The sequence below is a fragment of the Streptopelia decaocto genome, assembly GCF_964273445.1.
Source record: "Streptopelia decaocto genome assembly, chromosome: 13".
NCBI classification, from domain to species: domain Eukaryota; kingdom Metazoa; phylum Chordata; class Aves; order Columbiformes; family Columbidae; genus Streptopelia; species Streptopelia decaocto.
The window spans coordinates 6375530-6397346 of record NC_138668.1 but is presented as its reverse complement, the minus strand read 5'-3'; the positions used below and the strand labels follow the sequence as shown (position 1 = coordinate 6397346).

Below are 21817 nucleotides of genomic sequence, written 5' to 3'. Positions count from 1 at the left end.
CCTATGCTGTCCCCAGGCCACCAAAAGAAGCTGATGCTGGCGGTGAAGAAGCTGGCGGAGCTGCAGCGTGCCGAGCTGGGCAAGTACGAGCCAGGCACGCTGAAGAGGAAGGCGGCAGCGTGTCCCGAGGTGCTGGCCATCGAGTCCCCGCCGCCAGAGCCACCCGAGTGCCAGTCACCCAAGATGACCACATTCCAGGACAGCGAGCTCAGCAGCGAACTGCAGGTGGCCATGACAGGCGAAGCCCCCGAGGAGCCCCCTGAGAAGGCGGCGAACCCCCCAGGCCCCGGCTACCGCTCGCCCCCGGGGCTGGGCGGCCGTGCCAGGCAGATGAGCAGCTCCCAGGAGCTGCTGGGGGACAGCCCCAGGGCCCCCCCTGCTGCCGCCATCTCCAAGAGCCAGGAGTACCTGGCGGAGGGGGCTGGCGAGGGCCCCCCCGCGCCGCCCAAGGAGGGGCGCCCGCCCCGGCACGGCCACCCTGTCAAGCGTGCCAGTGTGCCGCCAGTGCCTGGCAAGCCCCGGCAGCCCTTCCCACCCTCCGCCGGGCACCTGACGCCACCGCAGACCCCTGGTAAGCCGCGACCCCCCTCCCCGCAGGGCCCGTCAGTGCCCCACGCCACCGCCAAAGTGAAGCCCACCCCGCAGCTGCTGCCACCGGGCGAGCGCCCCGCGTCCCCCCGCTCCCTGCCCCAGTCACCCACCCACCGTGGCTTCGCCTACGTCCTGCCGCAACCCGCTGAGGGCGAAGGGGCGCCCCCGGGGGTGCCCGTCCTGCCCGTCTCGGTGCCGGTGCTGTGCCTGCCAGCGGCAGGCGAGGGTGAGGAGGAGCCGGGGCGGCCGAAGAAGCGGGCGCACAGCCTGAACCGCTACGCCGCCTCTGACAGCGAGCAGGAGCGGGACGAGCTGCTGGTGCCGGACGCAGGGCCCTACGCCACCGTCCAGCGGCGCGTGGGCCGCAGCCACTCGGTGCGGGCACCCGCCGGCAGCGACAAGAACGTCAACCGCAGCCAGTCCTTTGCCGTCCGCCCCAAGAAGAAGGGGCCCCCACCGCCTCCTCCGAAGCGCTCCAGCTCTGCCATCTCCAGCGCCGGCATGGCTGAGGACTTCCCCAAGGAGGGCGAGGGAGAGGCGGCCCCCGCTGGGCCCCTCACCGCCGAGGGGGAGAGTCGCCGGGAGCAGCGGCGTGCCAGCGACCTGGGTGGCAGCGTGGACACGGGCAGCGCCGGCAGCGTGCGCAGCATCGCGGCCATGCTGGAGATGTCCTCCATCGGTGGCGGGGCCCGGGCATTGGCGCTGCAGAAGCCACATGGGGCCAGCGGGCAGGCCAAGGTGCCTGACGGCTACTACCTGCAGCCGGGGGCTCCCCCGGGCAGCCCTGAGCGTGCCCGCGTAGCCACTGTCCTGGCCACCGTCAAGCACAAGGAGGCCATCGGGCTGGATGGGGAGGTGGTGAACCGGCGCCGGACCATCAGCGGCCCCGTCACCGGGCTGGTGGCAGCTGCCCGCCGCGAGCGCGCCGACAGCGTGCGGTCAGACGTGGGTGCCGACAGCCCCGGAGAGCGGCTGCGGGTGGAGCGCGGCGGCTCCCCGGACGCCATCCCCTTCGCCGAGGACGGCAACCTCACCATCAAGCAGCGACCGCGGCCCCTGGGACCGGCCCGGGGTGAGGCGGGTGAAGGGCTGTCCCCAGCCCACCGCCACGGGGACCTGGCCAAGGTAGAGGCCAGTGCCACGCTGAAGCGGCGGATCCGGGCCCGCCAGAGCCAGCAGGATGGTGTCCGCTTCGTCCTCACTGAGTCTGACACCGTCAAGCGCCGGCCCAAGGCCAAGGAGAAGGAGCCAGCGCTGGAGCCAGCCCTGCTCGCCGTCTACCAGAACGGCACCGGCACCGTCAAGCGGCGGCCGGCCTCTGAGCTGAGCGGGGTCGAGCCGCCCCCCACCCTGCCGTCTGCTGCCCGCCCCGATGGCCCCGACTACGTCCCACCACCCGCCGAGCCCAAGAAACCCTTCAAGCCACCGGTGTCCCCCAAACCTGTGCTGACACAGCCACCCCAGAAGGTGCCTGGGCCACCGGCGCCCATCCCCAAAAAGGTGCCCATCCCAAGCCCTGGCAGCCCAGGTAGGTGCCCCGCAGCCCCCCAGGATGGGAGCTCCCCGGGCCAGACACTGGGGGTCCCGGCTGTCCCCACCACTGTTGTGTCTCTCTCCCTTCTCTCCGCAGAGGTGAAGCGTGTCCACGGCACACCGCCCCCGGTGTCTCCCAAGCCTGTGCCACCCCCCACAGCACCCAAGCCCCCCAAGCCCCACGCCGCCATCCAGTCAGTGAGCGCTGGCTCCACGCCAACCCCGTCGCCGGCCCGGCAGCTGGGTGCCGGCACCGCCAAGCCCTCCAGCACGCCACCCTCGCTCTGCTCCAGCCCCGCCAAGCCCCTCTCGCCCGGCGCGCAGCCCCAGCAGGTACCGGTGAAGCCGCCGCGCTCGGCCATCGCTGGCCCCTCCGTCGACACCACCGGCCCTGAGCTGGCGCAGCAGAAGCTGGAGGAGACAAGTGCGTCCCTGGCCGCCGCGCTGCAGGCTGTGGAGGAGAAGATCAAGCAGGAGGACAGCCAAACGGCAGAGTAAGGGGACACGGGGCGGGCGAGGGTTGTAGGGGGCAGGGGGCTGTGTGGCGCCACCAACCTGCGTGGGGAGAGGGGGGACCAGGAGTCCACGAGCATCATGGGAAGTGGGGTCAGCCTGTGCCACCACAACAGGAGCCACAGGTGACCCTGGGGGACACTTTGCCAGAGAATCATGGGGCCCTGGCTGGCGCTGTGCTGGGGAGGTGACAGTGAGGGACACTGTGCCGGAGCAGCACGGGCAGGGGGACCTGGGTGTGTGGGTGCACTGGGGGCTGACTTGGAGAGGTGACACGGTGCTGGAGCATCGTGGGGCTGGGAGGTCAGTGGCTGTGCAGTGGCACTGGGTCTGCACCAGGGAGGTGACACTGGGGACACCGTGCTGGGCACTGCAGGGCAGAGGAGGGCAGGAGGGTCATGGCGTGGGGCAGAGGGGACCGTGCAGTGCCACCACGCTGCCCTGTCCCCACAGCTCAGCCGTGGAGTCGAAGAGCACCGTGAGCATCCTGGATGACATTGGCAGCATGTTCGACGACCTGGCGGACCAGCTGGATGCCATGCTGGAGTGAGGGGTGTCAGGGCCCCCCGAACCTCAGGGCTTACGTGGGCACAAGGGCACAACGATCCACGACCCCCCGGCCCCGCCGCCCTCCTCCCGTCCCCTCTGTACAGCTGTCCCCTCCCGGACATCCCGTCCCTCGGGGTTTGCACAAAGAAGAAGATACCTCAGGATTGTGCTCACGGACTCGGCGTCGGCTCTGGCAGGACTCCCTTTGCAGAAGCAAAAAATAATTAAAATATACAAGAAACACCAGAAGAAACAAAGCACCATGGAACGGCCCCTCGCCGGCTGCTGGGGCTCCAGGAGTCTCTCATCTACGAGGCCGGTGGTCGCAGCCACCATGCCCGTGTCCTGCCGGCACCGCGGGTCGGCCCGAATGTAGCACAAGCCCTGCCCGGCGCGGCGGCCCCGGCACGGCGGCTCCGTCAGCCGCGTGTCACCGACGGCGTTTGCTGGTGGTCGCGCCGGCGGCGGATCCAGGTGGGCAAAAGCACTTGGGTTTCTTTCCTCCTTTTTCAAGTTTTTCCTTTTTGAAGTTTTCTTTCTCTTTTCCGTCGTCGTTGGCAGAGGCCGGGTGGGGCGGAGGGTCCAGCCGGGCAGGGGGCTGCCCCACAGAGGGACACGGGGACCTGGCCATGGGGCTTCGCCTCGGAAGCGGGAAGGCGGTTGGTTTGCGTTGGTTACAAATTGGGGAGCGAAGGCCCCGACTCGGGGCTCTCGGCGGGCGGGGGCAGCGGGACGTGCCCCTGCCCGGCCCCTCCCGCCGGGGACAGGACAGTGATAAGCTATAAAGAAGTATTAATTTATTGGAGGGGGAAAAAAAAAAGATATAAACCAGATTTCCCTCACCCCCAAAATAATAAAAAGAATAAACTTTAACAAATATATATTTAAAAGATTTAAAAATATTAGCAATTATATATAAAGCAGTTTAAAAGAAATCAAGAGAAAACTGGATTTTAGCTTGAGAAAAACTATTAGATTATACTAAGCTGTGTGTCTTGTGGCAAACTCATTCTACGAGTAGCACAATATTTCCCTTTTCTCCGGGTGGAAGGTACGTGCGAGCAGTTCTGTTCGGGTCTTTCCGTTGGGATTCAGTGTCGCGTCTTTATTTTTACACTGTTACGAACTCAAAGGATGTGCCTTGTTTTATGGAGGTTTTTGTTAATTCTTCGACTGGAGGTGTTTCCGTTCTTTTGGAGTGTCTTCAGGTTTCGGTTTTGTTCATTATTTTGGGGTTTTTTTTTTTGGCATTTGTGGGGGTGTGTGTGGGTGTGGGTGTGTGTGCACGCGGGGGTGCGTGTGCTCCGGGTGTTCTCCGGGACGCCCCGCTGTATATTCCTGTATAAACTGGAGTTGGAGTCTGGTTCAGTCGCTTGAGTCCTGATGAATGCATTTTATTTTTGGCTTGTGGTTTCCAAACAAAGTGTTGCTGTTCCTTTCTTTTCTTGAGACGCACGGAGTCGTCTCTCCCTCCACCTTCCTCTCCCTCTCCCCTCGTCTCTCCTGTTGTGGTCGCTGATCCAGATGTGTTTGGCACAACTTTGAAATTTCTTTAAAAAATGAAACAAAAAACACACAAAAAAGACTTTAAAAAATAACAAAAAAAAAAAAAATCACCTGCCTGAAAATATCTGTTGAAAAGGAAAAAAATATGTATCTTGAAAAAAAAAATCCATAAAGTTCTACATGATGGATATATACATATATATATTTTTTATGATTAAGTTATGGACTCTGTATCGTATCCCATCTGTCCAGCTATGCATCTTGGTGCTTCTCCCCGCTCTCCTGTGCTTAGATCTCACCTCTACTTGTCTTATTCTTCCTATTCTGAATAGTAGATGGCTCGTGGTGCTGTGAAGAAGTTTGCTCCTATACGAAGTCTGGCAACAAATATTTAAAGAAAAATAAAAAAGATAAAACCCCTGCTGGGCTGCCACTGCTGTTTGTGTCCAAAAACCATCAGCCGTCTGTGCGCTGGGTCCTGCTCTGCCCCCCGAGTTCCCCCGTTTTTCCTGGGGGGCTGGGCCATGCCCCCCATGCCAGGGAGCAGCCTGGGGTGGACGGGAACGCCTGGAGGCCGGAGCTGCCGCGGGACCGGGGCCGGGCACCTGAGAGCCGCAATAACTCACACTGGGCAGGAACAACTCTTTCCACTTTTATTGTCAATGAAGAAATAATCAAATCTATATTACAATCTTAAAAACAGTAGAAAATGTGAGTAAAAATGCAATGGAGGCTTTTTCTCTTTAATGTGGAGACCATTATTACAGGGTGGTGAACAATGGGCTTGTGTTATTTGATTTGAGAACTAGCTGTGGTGTAAAAATCGTACCTGGCTACTCAAGAAAACACCTCTTCCCAGACGATCAGCCTGACACCGTGGCAGTACAATTAAATACTAGAGACAGAAAGGGGTTGGGGTCCCAACCCAGGGCAAGGCCTAATGCTCATCTCTACCATTTACAAAGGGACTGGCCTCCCCGTGTCACCTCCCTGGCCAGGTTGTCCCCGTGACACACTGAGCCACCCAGTCCCATGGCTGCACCGGTGCCCTGAGGGGCTGTCCCGGCCCCCATGGAAGGTTCTGGCACCAGAACAGCTTCCTCTGCTTTTCCAATCGTATCTGGCAGATGTGAGGGAACATCTGGAGCATCTGCAGGCCTGAAAGCCGCCAGCCGGGGATCTGGCAGGTGGGAAGGGCCGACGGGCAGCAGCAGGCAGTGCTCGGCGCGGAGAGGAGCTGCAGCAGTTATCTCAGAGTGGTGGTCGTCACCCAGCAGGCTGAGGAGGAGGTTTTGGAGGAGTTTTGGTCTTTCAGTGTGCAGGACTAGCGCGGTGCCCTCACTAGCAAGTCCAGACCTGTGGAGAGACAACAGGAACCCGTGGCAGCGCCTGTTCTGAGCAGCTCTGTGGGCTTCTCCTCATCCTGGGGAGCGTTCAGCATCCACAACACCCTCTGTCAGGAATAGGTTGCCCAGAGAGGTGGTGGATGCCCCATCCCTGGAGACATCCCAGGCCAGGCTGGATGGGGCTCTGAGCAACGTGAGCTGGTGAAGATATCCCTGCTCATGGCAGGGGTGGCACTGGGTGGGCTGGGAAGGTCCTTGTACCCAAGCTATTCTGTGATTCTATAATTAAACCTCCCACCTGCTGAGAACCATCTCCGTTTGTTAGAAGGTGGCTCCTAACTCATTCACCGCTCTAATTCTAGTGCTGGAAGAGACCAAACCACCAAGGAGAAGCCTGAGGACACCAACCTTTACAGTGCTGTCCACGGCGCCAGAGAAGAGGCGTCCCCTGGAGACGGCGAGGGCGGTGACACTGCCCTGGTGTCGCAGCAGCGTCTGGGTACAGATCATGTTGTCCATGCTCCACACCTGTGGGCACACAATGGGCGTGAGACAAGTGAGCGGCACATCCCGAGCACTGCAGGACGCTGGGTGCCACAGGGTTCGAGCCAGGTGACACAAATTAAATACGATGCCGTGTGGCACACAAAGTGAGGATCCCCTGTCCTCCCTTTCCCTTGGGGCTGTCTCTGTTTTAACAAGTGCCAAACACACAGCGGCAGCTGCACAGCCCTGGACACGTACCCTGAGAGACCGGTCGTACGATGCGCTGAAGACTTTGGTTTGATCCGGCGTGGAGATGACAGCGAGGGCATAGACCGTACCCACGTGCCCGGTCAGTGTGCGGACCTGCTCCTTTGTCTCTATGTCCCAGACCTGTGGGAGGAGAGCAGGGCTTGGAGATCGCACGGGGCTGCAGGCCACCAGCTTTTCCTCCGAGAGAAACTTCTCCTCCACCTCCATGCACCCCTCCAGGACTCGGAGTGCTGTAATGGGGACCGGCAGAGCCAGGCCCCATCTCCTTGTCCCTCTCCCCCAGGCCCCCCAGGTCATCAAACCCCGCAGCCCTTACATGGATGAGGTTCTCGTAGGTGCCACACACGATGTGGTGGTTTGTCACAGCGATGGAGTAGACACTGCCTCCCGATGTCTGCAGCACGTGGACACACTCCAAGTTGCGGATGTCCCAGATCTGAAAGAGAGGTCAGAGCAAAGGCAGCATGAGACCCGTGCAGGGACGCCTCTGCAGGAGGGAGCTCCCATGAAGCTCTTCTCCAGCCACGCACAAGTCAGCCTGGCTCCATGTGTGCCCAGATCACAGCTCTAAGGTTAAATGTGTCCTGCTGGCGAAGTTCAGTGCTGATGAACAACGTCCTGCTATCTCATTTAGCTGCCCAGCTTTGCACATCCAGGCTGAAAAAGCTGTGAAGATCGCACATCTTGTGTGTGTGACTATGCACAAACACATGCACACACAACCCTGTCCTTGAGAGCACTGAAAACTGAGGCAGACAAATTAATGAGGATTTATCAACACTGAGGAGGGCAGCTTCAAATTCTCTGGTGTCACCCAGATGCTGAGGGGTGAAATATTCATCAAAGCCTGAGCCAAGGCAGGTGAAGGCACTTTGGCAACCACACAGAGATTGATGGTAACTCTGCAGCCAGACAGTGACCTTCTCCTCTGATCAGCAGGGCTGTCGGCGTAGATAACGCTGCGGCAGCTGCCGAGGCACCGCGGCTGCAAGGCCACGCTTTATCTCAGCGAACTTCCCCAGCAGCTGTGCTCCCAAGGACCAGCCAGACCCGGCCTTTGTCCCTGCAAAGATGCAATCAGCGCAGTAAAATCTCGTCCGTCAGCAGCACTCCAGCAGCGCTCTCACATCCCAGCCTTTTGTCCCATGCTGCAGGACACAGACACACAGGGGCACGGGCAGAGCCGGTGGCTCACAGTTGCCATGAGCCTCAGGGTCCCACCTTGATCGTCTGGTAAGATCCGCTGTAGAGATAGTTTTGAGAAGCCACCAGCGCTCGCACCCAGTGATTTAGACCTGTCAGCTCCTTCTTCAGCTTGAGTTCGGTACCTACAATATCCCAGACCTGCGGAAAGCACAAACACACACAAAGGAGTCTCGGTGGGACTGGGCAGTGATGGGGCAGAACAGGTCAGACATGGGCTCCGGGTGCTGCCCACACAGTACAAGACCCAACCAGTTCATGAAGGGGAATCTTGTGCTTGCCCTCTTGCCCCATGGGAATCACCTGAACCCACTGACTTGCAGATAAAACACAAAATAACTGTGCTGAGTAGACATCTTCCCCAAGGGCCTGGGAGAGCTCACTTGGAGCCTACGTGATCACTGCCAGAGACCCTTCCCCAGCAGAGCCATGGGCTTGAAAAACCTGAACCAATCTACAGTAAGAATGGCTCTGGACTTGCACTGCCAGCCTGTCCCACAAAGTTCCATCCCACAGCTTCTGGGAAACTGTGGCCGAAACCCCCAGCCCACAGGGACCGACAGATCTCAGCCCACCATTCCTGTACAGCTCATCTGGCACAAAGTGGTTGGGGACAACAAAAACAAAAGGCCCCAAGTTCTCCTTCTGCTTAGTGCCATCCCTCTGCTCCTCCAGCCCCCAGTGTGCTCTTGATAGCTGAATCACTCCAGGCCTCAGCTAAAGAAAAGAGCATGCGTCCTCTTCCAGATGGACGGTCCCATAAGCCGTCTCACCAGGAGCTGGAAACTGAGCCAAGGGAATCGAGCCAAGGCTTTAAAGGGCAACTTGCAAAGCTGTTCCCTGAGTTCTGCATGCTTTAGGCAAAGAATGCAGATTCAAGATCCTTTGGAGGGGCTTTCAAAAACAGTCAGCCTGAATCCCCAGACAATTCTGGACCCCAAATACAATTTTCCATGGTCTGAGGGGGCATGAGGACCAGGCTGCTCCACCTGCAGCCTCAGCTTTACAGAGTTAGAAGAAACAAAAGTTGTTTTTTCCGACAGGTCGCGGAACATCTTTGACTTCAGCACAGAGCATGGGCTAAACCTCTGCAGTGCTGGTTGCTCTCTGCAGCTGCGCTTCTCTGCGTGGCTCAGGAGAGCGTCACACCAAGGTCAACTACAGCCCAAACCGCCACTTGCTTCCCATCTGGACACCGCTGCCTGACGGTTTGTAGCATCGGTCCCCAAACAGACCAAGAGAAGCCAACCCAGGGCTCTATACCTTGATGGCTTTGAGAGAGCCGCTGAACAGCATGTTATGCGAGGAGACCAAAGTGCAAACGGGATTGTCGTGTGCTCGGATCGTGTTCACTTTCTGCAGGTTTTGGATATCCCAGACCTGCAAAGGAGCAGAAGAGTGCCCGTGAGGGGCAGGGGCCAGCCCCCTGTGCTGCAGCCCTTCCCCTTTGCCTCTGCGGGCAGGAAATTGCACATAAGCAAAACCAGGCAGGACAGGGCGCTTGGGCAATCAGGAGTGATCCCCCCACCCCAGCTCAGCGCACCAGCCTCCTGCTCCCCATGCAGGAGCAGTGAGAGGGAAATCCAGCCTGCAGGAACACCCAAATGCAACCCATGGGGATGCTGGCTGAAGGCAGCGGATAAAGCACACATGGGTTATCAGTCTGACACCACTGGCAGCTGAAGAGCCTTATAGAAAAAAGGATGCAGGTCCCTGCTCTGCAGCAACCTGGGGATGGCCCGTGATCTGACATCCTGAGCGGAGCAGGGGTCCTGGGTACTCACAATGATGGTGCAGTCAGCAGAGCCGCTGTACAGCTTGTTCCTGTAACAGCACCAGAAAACAAAAGGAGGTCAGCACGGGAGAGCAAGCACGGGGTCCCAGCTCATTCCCGGGCACCGTGATGGGCCAGGGGCTGCAGGCCCACAGCCCCACTGAGCCAAGACTAAACACAGCAACCCCAGGAGCGGAGCCCAGGTCTCATGGGGAGGCTGGGCAGGATTGGCCCTTCAAGCAGGATGGCAGGCACCCTGCTGTGAGCAGGGAAGGGAGCCAGAACAGCAGGGCAGGCCAAGGAGATACACACTTTGTCCATTTTTACAGAGCAAGGAGGCAAGGTGTGCCTCTCGTGCACAGTGTTGGCATGTGCAGGACTAAGGACAGGAATTGTGAGGGTGTGATGAGGAGTCACGGTGCCTTTCCCCCTCTCTCCTGCACGACAGGTCCCTCTCCACTCACCCCTGGATGCAGAGAGCCAGTACAATTCCATCGTGACCCTCCAAGGTCTTTTGGCACTTGTATGTGGTACAGGTATCCCACACCTAACAGGAAACACAAGTCAGCAGAAGGTCACAGGCCGGCAGACAGAGCAGCTGGGGACCCAGGCAGGATGTCAGCAAAGCCACAAAAGCAGTGAAATGCGGAAACAGGCTGTCTGTCACCTGGGCACCTGCCTTCCGGGCCCCCAGGCAGAGATAAGCTTGTCTAGGAAAGGAAAGTTCCTGCAAAGGGTCAGGTCGAAGTTAACGACACCGCACAGCGGCATGCAGCAGTCTCTCCCTTGCCACCTTTCGCAGCCCAGGCCAACACCACACACTGCACCCGAGAAGCTGCTCTCAGGCTCCTGCTTTAGCAACTCCCAGCCCATCCCATGGCGCTGGTGGCACTGCAAAGCCTCTGCTGCCACTGCAGGGTTCTCCAAACTGAGCACACACGGCTCTCCAAGTGAGGGAAAGTGGTGCCCAGAGCAGCCAGGACAGTGGAGAAAGCTGTTTGCTTTCAATAAAGTACAGCAATGTCTATTTTCTTCCATGTGGCTCTTGCTATCGCTCAAAAAAGCTACAGCAAAGCTCTGCTCTCTGGCTCCCCAGCCACCGGCAGCCAACATGGTGACATTGGGAACTGTTGTTTAGCTCGCACTGGAGCAAGGCTGTCAGTTTGAGTTAGTGGAAACAGGACAAAGGAAAACAAACATGCCATAAAATGGAAAAAGGACACATTTGATCAGGGGAAAATGTGGGTTTTTTTCTAAGTATTTTTATAACAAGGGAAAATAAAGTCAGAAGCCGAAATAGGTTTGAATGTCCTACACACCATATAAAGCAAACCCAGGAGCCGCAGGAATGAGATTCTAATCAGGGCTTTGCAAAAACCACTATTGTCTCTTGGTTTCACTACTACATAACAGAGAATTTTGCCCAACTATAATTGCAAAGAATCATTTAAGATTCTTTGGGAGAAACTTTGGGAAGTGACATCCCCCCACGCTGCAAACGGCAACTCAGTTTCTGTGCCACCTGAAGCACATTTACGAATGCCGAAGATACCCAGAAGAGGCAAGCTCTTACCTTAATGGTTTTGTCTGAAGAGCCACTGAAGAGCAAGTCTCCTATGGAGTAAACACACAAACACCAGACAGGGCCCTGGTGTCCCACAAAGGTCCCCTTGCACTTGAAGATCTGCTGAGGATCGTAGGCTGTGGAAACAAGAGGGCAGGTGAGAAAGGGGAGCATGGAGCTGTGCCGTGTCCCGGGGAGATTGGAGAAGACAGAGCTCCTTGTGCTCCTGGCAAACTCTCACTCCAGTATTTCCCTCCTGCAGCAGCAGTGATCCCATGAACAAATTGCTGCTGCACCCAGAGACAACTGTGACTGTGCCTGAAAGGGCTCGCTGGGCCACCAACCCCAACCCAGCCCCAGAGGATGAAAACCAGGTGCATACTCACATCCCAGGATGCCCATGTTGAGCCGAGCATTAATGTGGGAGAGTTCATCCTGAAAAACAGAATGTGTTGTATGAGCGACAGCACCATTGAGACCAGTCTGTCCTTCTGGGCACAGCTCTAAAACTGTCCCCTCCATGGCTAAAACCACTCCTGCCTTTGGATCAGTGCAGGCACCCACTGATGCATTCCCTGACCGGAGGTCTCCTGTTCTAGGACTGCACTCGTACATCCCTCTGTCACCTCCCTCGAGAGACCACGGGGCTCTAACAGCATCTCAGACCTGCACTAAACTCCTCAGTATTCAGGCAGGCACAGAAATACCTTTTCAGAATATACTGTCCTTGTTCTGCCATTCACCAGACAGCTAAAAATAACCCAAGTGGTTATAGGGACTGCTTGTTCAGCTGGGCTCTTGCAGCCCACCTTGCTGGAGAAGAACTGGAAGGTCTCTGCAGTGTCATCCACAGCCCAGTCCCTACTCTATCCATGGGATCCTCTTCATTACAACGCTTAAAAGCAGGGTGAGCAGCTCCTGGTCAATACATCCAGTGGGACGCAGTCTGCCTGGACGAGGGAGGAATGTCTGTCTAACATCAGGGCTTGAATAATGTCCAAAATAATGAGACAGCTCTGACTCCCAGCTTGTTAACAGGGATCTGCTCATCGTCCTGCTTTCTCTGCAGGCAGGGAGAAGGGGATCCTATCCCTGGCTGGTATAAAAGGTCCAGGAGTGCCCAAGCATTGGAGCAGAGGGCTTTCCCGTTTCTGCAGCGGTCCTTTTCTCTGCTAACACATTTCAAGAGGAGCAGCAACAGGCTGAGAAAAGACAGTGGAACCAGATAAAACAGCAGCTCAGGTGCAGTGACTGGAATGTGCTCTCTGAGCTGCACTTAACTCAGCCTCGAGGAAACCTTCACCCAGACCCCAGCTGCAGGAAAAGCAACCCAAAGCTGGGGAGAGCAGAGTCAACAGGCAGAAGGGAACCCCAAAGAGAGGCCTAACTAGTAGCAGAACCAGCAGTTAACGACACGTAATCCCTGCTCCACCCCAGGGCCCGGCCTCCTCCTCACATTCAGCATGGACGCGTCCCTGCGGAACTCCATCAGGTCCTCGCTCAGCTTGCTCTGGTTCTCGTCCAGCACATCTGCGAAAGACGGACAGACCCAGAGTCACTGCAGAGTCAGTGACAGCGTCCAGGGGAACAGGCAGAGGACATTCGCTGCCATCAAACCTCTGAACTAGGCGGGAGAACCCACTGCTGTTAGCAGCAGGGAAAAGGAGGAGAGTGGTTGCTGCTCAAATGCAAATGGTATTCAGATGCTGAAGATGCAGCAAATTTTAGAGGTGAGACAGGGCTGGGCACAGCAAAGGTGTCCAAGAACCATTGCTCACTCCAGGATGGCTGCATTGTTAGCTATTCAATTCGCTGATTTTTATGGTGGCCTGTGCTCATGGACTGCACAGGAAAACATAATGGGAGAAAGGTGGTAGCTGCCTGCAGACATTGCTAGGACTTGCCTTGTGATTGGTGATTGCAGGATTAGGTCCCATGATATTCTGTCAGCAGAGAAGTCATTGGAACCCCTATTTGTTCCTCTGCAAGAAACATCTGAACCTCCTGAAGCCTGCTCAGCACCAGTTTTAAACATGGAATAAATCCTGCAATGCACCATCCTAACAAAGAGCTGCCTTGACCCCACAGCTCAAACCACCGAGTTCATCTGGTGTAGACTCACCAAACTTAAGCTCCAGGTTCTTCTCCAGCTGGTCGATCTTCTCTGAGAGCTTCCCCAGCATGGAGCGCAGGAAGGCAATTTCCTGGTCCTTCTGGGCCATCGCCACCTGCATCTCATGGAAGCGATCGTCTGTCTGCTGCAGGAACTCCTTCAGCCCCTCGAACTTGCACGTCTCCAAGTGGGTCTCGTAAGTGTCTTGATTTCCTATGAACGTACACCTGCAAGGGGAAGGCAGAAGCTGGCTGGAGCGGGGCTCACACCAGCGACCTCCTGACTCCAATGGCTCTGCAGAGCAAGGTCTGAGCCCCGTGTGGGGATCAGAAGCAGAGCGGTACCACGGTTCAGCATCCTGCTGGCTGCAGGCAACACAGCGACACAGAGGTCGTGCAGCTTTAGCCAGGGCATGGGCCCCAAACTGAACTGTCTGTTTGTCTGTCTAGGTAGTTACAAGGAAAAGCAGATCTTGGGCAAGAAACAAAATGTGGTGTCAGTTTGTGTGCTCATCAGGAGTCCAATCGAAAAGCCATCAAAACCAATGGAAAAAACAGCAGCTGATGTCAGCAGCTGCTGACTTGGGGCTGCGGTGGGGAGTCAGGGCTGCTCTGCCAGCACGTGCCTCGCTCTGCTGCCAAGACATCTCTTCCTGCAGCAGCAACCTCAGCTGTGCGTCCTGCAGGGACCCCAGCCTGCGCTGCACGCCTGCTCAGGTGACAGGGGCTGCTCAGGTGACAGGGCCTGCTCCGAGGCTGATCAGCACATCCTTTGGCATGGGAGAGGGGCTGCTTTGAAAGACGCGGCTGTGGTGCTTGCGTTACTCTTGTCCTCATCCTCCCCACTGCTTGGCTCTGGCCACAGCCATTGCTCTGACTCTCTCCAGGCAGTTCTCCTGCCTATGCACCTCACCCTCCTCCTCCTCGGCTGACAGCAGGGCTCACTGACCCACCTGTTCTCAATATGAGCCTTGCGGCTCCTTCTGCAAGCCTGACCTCAGTCTCAAGCCACTGCACAGCACTCGGGAGAGCTGCTTAGAGTTCATGGGACCATCTCGAGGCTGTAGTGGCCAAAAAGCAGCTCAGACATGAGCTCAGTGCATCCTTTCCACTAGAAAGCATCAGCTCCTTACCCGTATTTGGAGTGGGGACACTTTATGTGCTCGCACTCTTTCAGATGTGCCTCCAGGTTCATTTTCAGCAGAGGTGGGCAGCTGGGGTTATTGGGGCACCGAACCGGCCTGTAATCACAGCTGCTTTCATGATCTCTGCCCATGGAGAGAGGCAAAAGGAGGGAAAATCAGCGATATGCAAAAATTAATGGAAACAACAGAGATCATCAGGAAAGGAGCAAACCAGCCCTGTGAGGCTGTCAGGTGATCAAAAGCCTCCTGCTCTAAGACTGCAACTACAGCTTTAAATTCTCATTTGGCCAGGAAGTTGAGAGTAATAATGGGCCACATTTACTCAAGGAACATCTACTTCTGCAGCTGATTGGCTGAGCCTTCAGGCAGCTCTCAACAACAGGCAATGGTGAGGTGGCAGGGAAGACAGTGAACACATTTAGGAAGGGGAGGGAGATAGATTTCATATTCCTAGGACATAACTAGAATAACACCTCTTGAGAAAGAATCCCACGTTCTCTGCTTGGCCATTGCCCCAGTGTTTCATCCCAGATGTGAGGTGGCCGCTTTCACAGTGTCCTGACGCTGAGACACTCAGGTGAGCTGGGCAGGGAACAGCATCCATTCCCTGAGACCAGCCCACGTGCCATCATCCAGAGACACAGTGGGAAGAACTGTCCCCTCAAGTGACCCTGCCCATTCCCACACCACTAGCAGGAGCTGCAGGGCAGTTCAGATCCAACAGTAGATTTGTGGCAGTGGAAGCCCTTCCCCAGAGAGGCTGCACATGGGTAACAAGCCACTTACTTCCTGGCACTCAGTTTAATCGTGAAGGGGCAGCCCCGGGGATCCACCTCGAAGGCAGCGGGCTTGCTGCTGGCTGCGGGCCGGCAGCCGTACTTGCAGTGGATGAAGAGCTCCCCGATCTGCTCAGCCACCGCAATGTTGTTCACCACGACGGTCAGTTTGGCATTGTCCACGGGGCACTTCTCTGCCGGGTGGGGAAGCGAAAGAGACAGAGTCAGCAAGGGCTGAGACACCACAGATTTGTTTTGCCTTCTCTGGCCAAGATGGGCAGATCCCAGGTGGGTGGCAATGGAACCCATGAACATTCACACAAGGTCTGCAAGCCGCTACCTCTGGTTTGTCCTGGGGCTTGGTGAAAAGTCACAGTTTATGTTAATCCATGATAATGTGAGCTAGCTGCCAGCGAAGAAGGCCACACTAATTAGACTACCTTGTGCTTGCTGGTGTGACAGTGTTCCCAGGCAGCGAGCACAGACCAGCAGATCCCTGTACACAACCTGTTCCCTACCCAGGCCCGGGGCTCAGCTCCAGAGCAAAACGGAGCAACTCAGCATTGCAACTGCAAAGCCTTTTGCTACACATCTATTGGTTGAGACAGACACAGCACAACGTGGTGACAGAGGGTTAGTGCACAAAGCAGAGGGACCCCTCGTGTGTGGAAGACAAACACCTTAAGGCAAACACAAGCTGCTGTTCTGCTGGACTCCCTAGGGAGCCTCCTCAGGGCTCGCTGTTCTGGTAATCCCAATGGCTTGGCTTTGCACTGAACAGCAGCTTTCCAAGAGGGGCACAGGCTCGTGCCAAATAAAGTATTTTTGGTAGCACAGAGTCCAATGCAAGCGAGGGCTGGTTAGGCCAGGCCAGCAGCCAGACACTTGGGCTCCAGCAGGATTCTGGAAGAGCTGGGGGAGCTTGAACAGTTCCATGTGCTCCTGTGCCTGGGCTCAGCAGCCAGAGCGCTGGTGCAGAGGGGATGGAGAGGAGGGGTTGGATGGGTCTCTGCCAAACATGGCTTCCCTGTCCATTAGCCAGGCAGCCACAGAAAGCTTTCTGTCTGACACCAATGGGACAGCTCTGGGCAGAGATGTATTATCCTGGGATTATCCACCGCATATTCCAGGATTTGAGAACATCCTGTGCCCAGGAGCCGGACCCAGCCCTTCAATGCCCATGCTACAGTGCGAACCGTCAGAGCTCGAGTTGCACAGCCACCAATGTCCCAGCCCCAGCCTGGGACTGACAGCTTGCTTTAAGCCCTTCAGACATCTTTCTGCGGGTTTCTTTTTAAGTGAAAGCAAACAAACCAGAAAATAACAGCGTTTTGGCTGCAGCACACAAGAACAGTTCTGTACTCACCAGATGTTAAGGCACATCTTCTACAAAATGTGTGCTGTGGAGACAAAGAGGAACAGCAGTGTCAGCGTAAACAATATCGGACAAATTGTTCCCTGTGGCTAACGATGGGAAAGGTGGGAGATACCACAGCCTGTGGCACAGCTCAGCAGCTGTTCTGCCTGTTTTACAGCTCAGCGTGCTCCGGAGTCTGCGCCACAGGGCAAAAACCAGCTGCTTGCTCAGGCAGCAGAGTGCAACACAGGTCCTGTTTGGAGAAGTATTAAGCGCATGGTTTGAGCTTGGAGGGTTCTGTCCTGTTCAGGATGAGGCTGTGATCACAGCACAAGCCAAAGCCACAGACACGTTCTGCCTCACTCTGACGGTCCTACCCTTTAAGTCTGCAGGGAGCTTCCCTTCCTCACCCCCACTCAGTCCGTGTCATTCCTCTCATTTCCCTGAGAAGTCCTCAAGGGACAGAGCACCAGTCTGGCCTTGTCCTTGGCCAGTCAGCCCAACACATATATCCTTCTATAGCTCTTCTAATGTAGTCAAAGCTCTCCTGCTGACAGGTGGATGGGACAGCTGGTTTGTCGGCCCATTAAATGCACTGTAAATTTTGCCACTTGAAACAGCTCCCTATCTCTCTGTTCCCACAGCAGAAATGTATGGGCAACAATTTAACTTGACAAAGTAGGAAACTCAATCTAACGTGTTAACGAATATAAAGGGAAGAACAAAGGCTGCAGCATTTTACTGGTCTTGAACTTGCCCCATGGGTTCCCTGGAGGCTCCTCAGCCCCGTTCCTCCATCGCAGGGCCAGCGCTTGACAGCAGCGCTGCAGGTCCCTCTTCAGAACTGTGACCTGCTCCTGCTCCTGCGGCCCTTCCTGCCCTGCACAGCTGCACGCTGCTCTCTCAGAGCTGCCAAAGCAGGGCTGCAAATGAAGCCAGGCTGCTTCCTGCAGCACGCTTTTGTTTTTCCGTGCTAACCAGTAAACCTCCGTGTCTCCATGAAGAGCTGATTACTGAAATGGTGCAGCAAAATTGCATCAACTTCCAGCACCTTTGGGCATAGCACCCCACTGCAACAAGCAATCCTGTTCTCTGCTTTTCTTGCTACAGCTCCATCCCAGCAATCAGAAGCACGTCAGAAGCATTAGCGAGCCTGTCACAAAGCCATCTTTCTCCACATGTAGCACAGAATCAGAAATAATATACAGTTTCTATTAAATCCCAGTAAAATGGAATATAGAAGAATATTCATAATACTCTGTGCCTTTTATTAGGGGATCTCAAATCCCTTTGCAAGCATTAACTAAATGAAGCTTCACGCCATTCTTGTTTTATAAGAAACACTTCACAACTGCAGAACGGCTGTTCCTGGGGTACCTGGGGGGCAGTAGCGTGGTGCAGAGCCCATTGTGCCAGGGAACAAGGAGTTTTAGACTTCACTGAGGCCACACTAAGGAGACACAACGTGGCGAGGATGGGGAGGCTGACAGTACAGCTCGCCTGGGAAAAGCAGCCCAATTTTAAGCAAGCCCCAGGCTTCACTTGGCTATAAGGCACATAGGACATCTGTGGAGCCCATGCTCAGGATTAGGAAGAATAGTGCCTCACCCCACAGGTTGTGATAACTGGATCCTTAAACACACTACAGCACAGTTGGCAGCACAGCTTCACAGACGGTTGTTCAGCAAAAACCAAGGGTTCCTGAAGAGGAGAGAAAGGGACAGACAGAGCACAGGGATTAGTCCAAATGCAAGAGTCTCCAGCTCTGCAGAAGGAACAAAACTCTTCAGCGGTGAGCCTTGGGGAGCCAGGGGCACAGAGCACACTAGTAATTTCATTATCTCATAATAAACTTTTGTCTGAATATGCTGACCTCCAGTATGTAAGAGGCAGGGGAAGAATGAACTTGGCAATGGCTGGAGACCCTCAGCTCATCACAACCCGGGTGCCACCAGCATGCGCAGGATCAGGACCTGACAGCAAACTGCACAGACCAATTCCTTTGCCGGTGACAAGTCACCAGGTGAGCTGCGCTGTCTGGTACCTTTTTCTTGACTGGACTGAACAACGCATTGTCAAAAATGTCCCCCATGCTAAGCCTGAAGTTTAAAAGCAGTTTTAGAACAGCTTGCCTTCTTGTATTTTTGAAACATCCTGAAGGAAGGGCTCTTTCATTCCCTTATGAAGCAGAAACAATATTGTTTCTGCCTCAATGGGCTGATCTCTCCGGTTTTGTTTACCAGCTAAGACTACCGGAGCATGGGGTCTGAGCACGTCCTCCCTGAGACGAGCAGCTCTCCGCTCCACACCAGAGCAGGGCTTCACGTTTCAGAGCCTTTTGAATCAATCACTGCAGTTCGGTCTGTCTTTTCATCCTGTGCTGTGCTCAGAACTGCAAACACAACCCCCTGGGTTCCTAAATATGAAACACATGCTTTTGTCCCAGATCTGTGGCAAAACGCCACCTGACCTTTTATGCATCCAGTCTGGGGTTAGTTAGCAGGTCACAAAGCTAAGCTCTGCTTTAAAGTTTCCCCCCGCAACAAGAGTCACATGTGGACAATCCCATGCACCCACCTGGCACTTACAATCAAGTCAGAGGGGTGCCATGCAGCCCCAAATGCAGGATGGGGCTCTGAATCAGTGGGGAATTGTATGAGCCTTGCTGCCTGGGGCTACACCAGCAGCCTAAAGCCCTGCACCCCCTGCTGTGCTGCAGCAGAGCCATGGAATCACACACGACTTCGCAAAGACTTACAGTTTTTCCGAGAAGCAGAAAAGCCTCACCATTGTCCCTTCTTTACATACGGGGAAATGGTACACAAGGAGGCAAAGTAACTTGCCGAAGTCAGTGGTGGAAAGAAAATTAAAAGCAGGTGTCCTGACAGCCAGGCTTCTAGTTGCCAGATATCATGACAATGTGCCCATGGTAGATCCATGTACTCAAAAGAGTCCACTAAGTTACTCTTTTGACACTCAACTTCCTAATACTGCGCCTTCAGACAATCCCAAATACCTACTGGCTCCTCCTCTTCCTCATGGAGTGAGAATGTTGAGCGCAAGGACATGTTGGACTCGGAGTGTAATGAACGGACGGAGATAGCGGAGTCAGAGCGCCGTGGGGTGCTGATTGGAGGCTTCAGAGAGACAAAAAACAGCCCTTGTTATTGCAAATAAATCCCCTCCCTCCAAAACCCTACACACAGAGACTTCAAATTCAGTCCCCCTGCTCCATGGATCTCAGCAGCTCCATGTGTTCCCGCCCAGCTGCCCTGAGCAGCCCCAGAAGCAGTGTCTTGCTGCCGTGCGCCCGTCCTGCAGCCGGGACGCCGCACCGCGCTCAGGGACAGGACAGGCACCGTTCCCGTGTAACGCGCTAAATCACGCTGACATCTACATTCCAAGCACGTAACTTTCTCCAAGGTGCATTCATTTGTATACTCACCGTGTGCACCCGCAAAGCAATGATTTGGAAGAATTAATCCTTCACAGAAAGCTCTGTAAGTCTCCCCCAGAGACAGCGACCAGCTCCTGCCATTGCTATAATCTCTGCAGCAGCACTTGTTGTTTCACTCGCTATCTAACTTCTGCCAAATTTCTTTGCGTAAGTGTGGAGACTTCCTTCTATTCAATTCGGTAACAGAGTGGCTTTGTCGCTTCCTGCTCGGGAGGGCAGAGCTCAGTGGACATCGCTTGCACCAATCAAGAAAAATCCCACCGGTTACGGCGGCCTTGGGATTGGCTTTGTGGGAATGCTGCCGCTGGAATATTAACCAGCGACACATCTCCAAGGGTGGAATATCAATGAGCAGCACGTAGCCAAGATGCAGTTTGGTGTCAAAGTGAAACCGGAGGCTCTTCGGACAATGGGGTGATTGGATTTGGGGGTCTAGAACAGCTGCTGCTGGGTTCCTCTGGAAAAGCTGCTGCTGGAGCACTGGGAAGGGTGCAGAGAAGCAACAAACAAGCAGTGGAAGCAAGGAGTGGAATGGATGGGCCGACAAAGACAGGGCAGAATGAAGCTGCAAGCTTCAGATGCTTGGCATCAAGAGATGAGCAATGTCCAGGCTGCCTGCACCTGCACTTATCGCACCTACGCCTGCACATATCACACCTACACCTGGCTTGAGCGTCGCCTATATCCACGCAAACTTCCATAAGCACTGGCTGGAGGGAGCTATGGGGGTGACGGCCCCGCTGCCTGGACAGGGACTCCTCTGTCCCCAGACCATGTCAGTCCTGCCCCACGCAGCTGGGACAGGGAAAGCTGCAGGGATGAGACTGCGCTACCGCGTGAGCACAACATTTTTTCCTCTGAAGCTCCCAAGCTGCACTTTGTGTGCTTGCCCTGGGTGAAAGCGTGTGACATCACACCCAACAACAAAGAAAAGCAATGTAAGAGGCCAGTGGGGCCATCAGGAAATTCAGGAATTAAAGATGTAAGACAAGCTTCAGAGGCTGCTGCCTTCTCTGGAGACAGACCACAGCGCAGCCCGAGCGGTCCTGGCTGGGCTGCAGAGGAGGAGCAGACCAGGGTCCTGCTGGTTCTTCACACTGCTCTGGCTGCTTTGTTTTTATGAGACTTGGATCCCAGGAGCTCACAAATGCTGCGTCTGCTTAGAAGTCAAGGCATAAAGCTCTTTTTCTTAAAGAAGGCTTATTTATTGGCTAAATATGTAAACCTTGAGGAGGGATGGTTATAACAAGGTAAATCACTTTTATGTGTATCCATTAATTCTACTGTTTTCCTCCACTGGTAACAGAAGTTATTAAAATAACAAGAATAACTGTGTAATTCCCATTCTGGAGGCGACGCAGAGATCAGGGCAGCGAAGGCAGGCACTGCAGGGAGGCAGTTTTATCAAGAGCAACATCCTGCGTGGGTCACCAGTGGAGAGGAGGGGGCTGCAGCCCAAGGGCACTGCAGGGAGGCCAAGGGCTGAGACGTGGCCTGGCCAGGCTTGTGCAGCACTGTGGGCTCAGCTCCCCATGTCCTGGCTGGGCTCAAGCGCATAGAAGGGAAGCTGATGTGCTGAGAAAGGTCACTCCATGCAGGCTGTGGTGACATTTTGCCAAGCAAAAAAGGCTGAGA

The 21817-nt window shown here is 55.5% G+C and overlaps 2 protein-coding genes across 4 annotated transcripts in view; one reads left to right on the top strand and one right to left on the bottom strand.

The window, feature by feature from the left end:
- CASKIN1 (CASK interacting protein 1) overlaps positions 1 to 5117 on the top strand; it is a gene marked incomplete at its 5' end in the record, with an annotated part of 29344 nt that extends 24227 nt beyond the window's left edge. The window contains 3 exons of the mRNA XM_082064608.1: positions 17 to 2119; positions 2222 to 2618; positions 3091 to 5117. Coding sequence (XP_081920734.1) covers positions 17 to 2119; positions 2222 to 2618; positions 3091 to 3187 — 2597 coding nt within the window. The 3' untranslated portion in view covers positions 3188 to 5117. The remainder of the gene's footprint in view (positions 1 to 16; positions 2120 to 2221; positions 2619 to 3090) is intronic.
- A 214-nt stretch (positions 5118 to 5331) lies between these two features.
- TRAF7 (TNF receptor associated factor 7) overlaps positions 5332 to 21817 on the bottom strand; it is a 31178-nt gene continuing 14692 nt past the window's right edge. For all 3 annotated transcript variants that reach the window (XM_082064156.1, XM_082064158.1, XM_082064157.1), the window contains exons 5-21: positions 19746 to 19862; positions 18334 to 18426; positions 16735 to 16768; positions 15379 to 15562; positions 14581 to 14715; positions 13458 to 13675; positions 12792 to 12865; positions 11722 to 11770; positions 11345 to 11472; positions 10236 to 10318; positions 9782 to 9821; positions 9261 to 9377; positions 8016 to 8138; positions 7111 to 7230; positions 6783 to 6914; positions 6447 to 6566; positions 5332 to 6048 (exon numbers count right to left, since the gene is read on the bottom strand). In XM_082064156.1, the coding sequence (XP_081920282.1) occupies positions 6034 to 6048; positions 6447 to 6566; positions 6783 to 6914; positions 7111 to 7230; positions 8016 to 8138; positions 9261 to 9377; positions 9782 to 9821; positions 10236 to 10318; positions 11345 to 11472; positions 11722 to 11770; positions 12792 to 12865; positions 13458 to 13675; positions 14581 to 14715; positions 15379 to 15562; positions 16735 to 16768; positions 18334 to 18426; positions 19746 to 19862 (1782 nt within the window). In that variant the 3' untranslated portion in view covers positions 5332 to 6033. The remainder of the gene's footprint in view (positions 6049 to 6446; positions 6567 to 6782; positions 6915 to 7110; positions 7231 to 8015; positions 8139 to 9260; positions 9378 to 9781; positions 9822 to 10235; positions 10319 to 11344; positions 11473 to 11721; positions 11771 to 12791; positions 12866 to 13457; positions 13676 to 14580; positions 14716 to 15378; positions 15563 to 16734; positions 16769 to 18333; positions 18427 to 19745; positions 19863 to 21817) is intronic.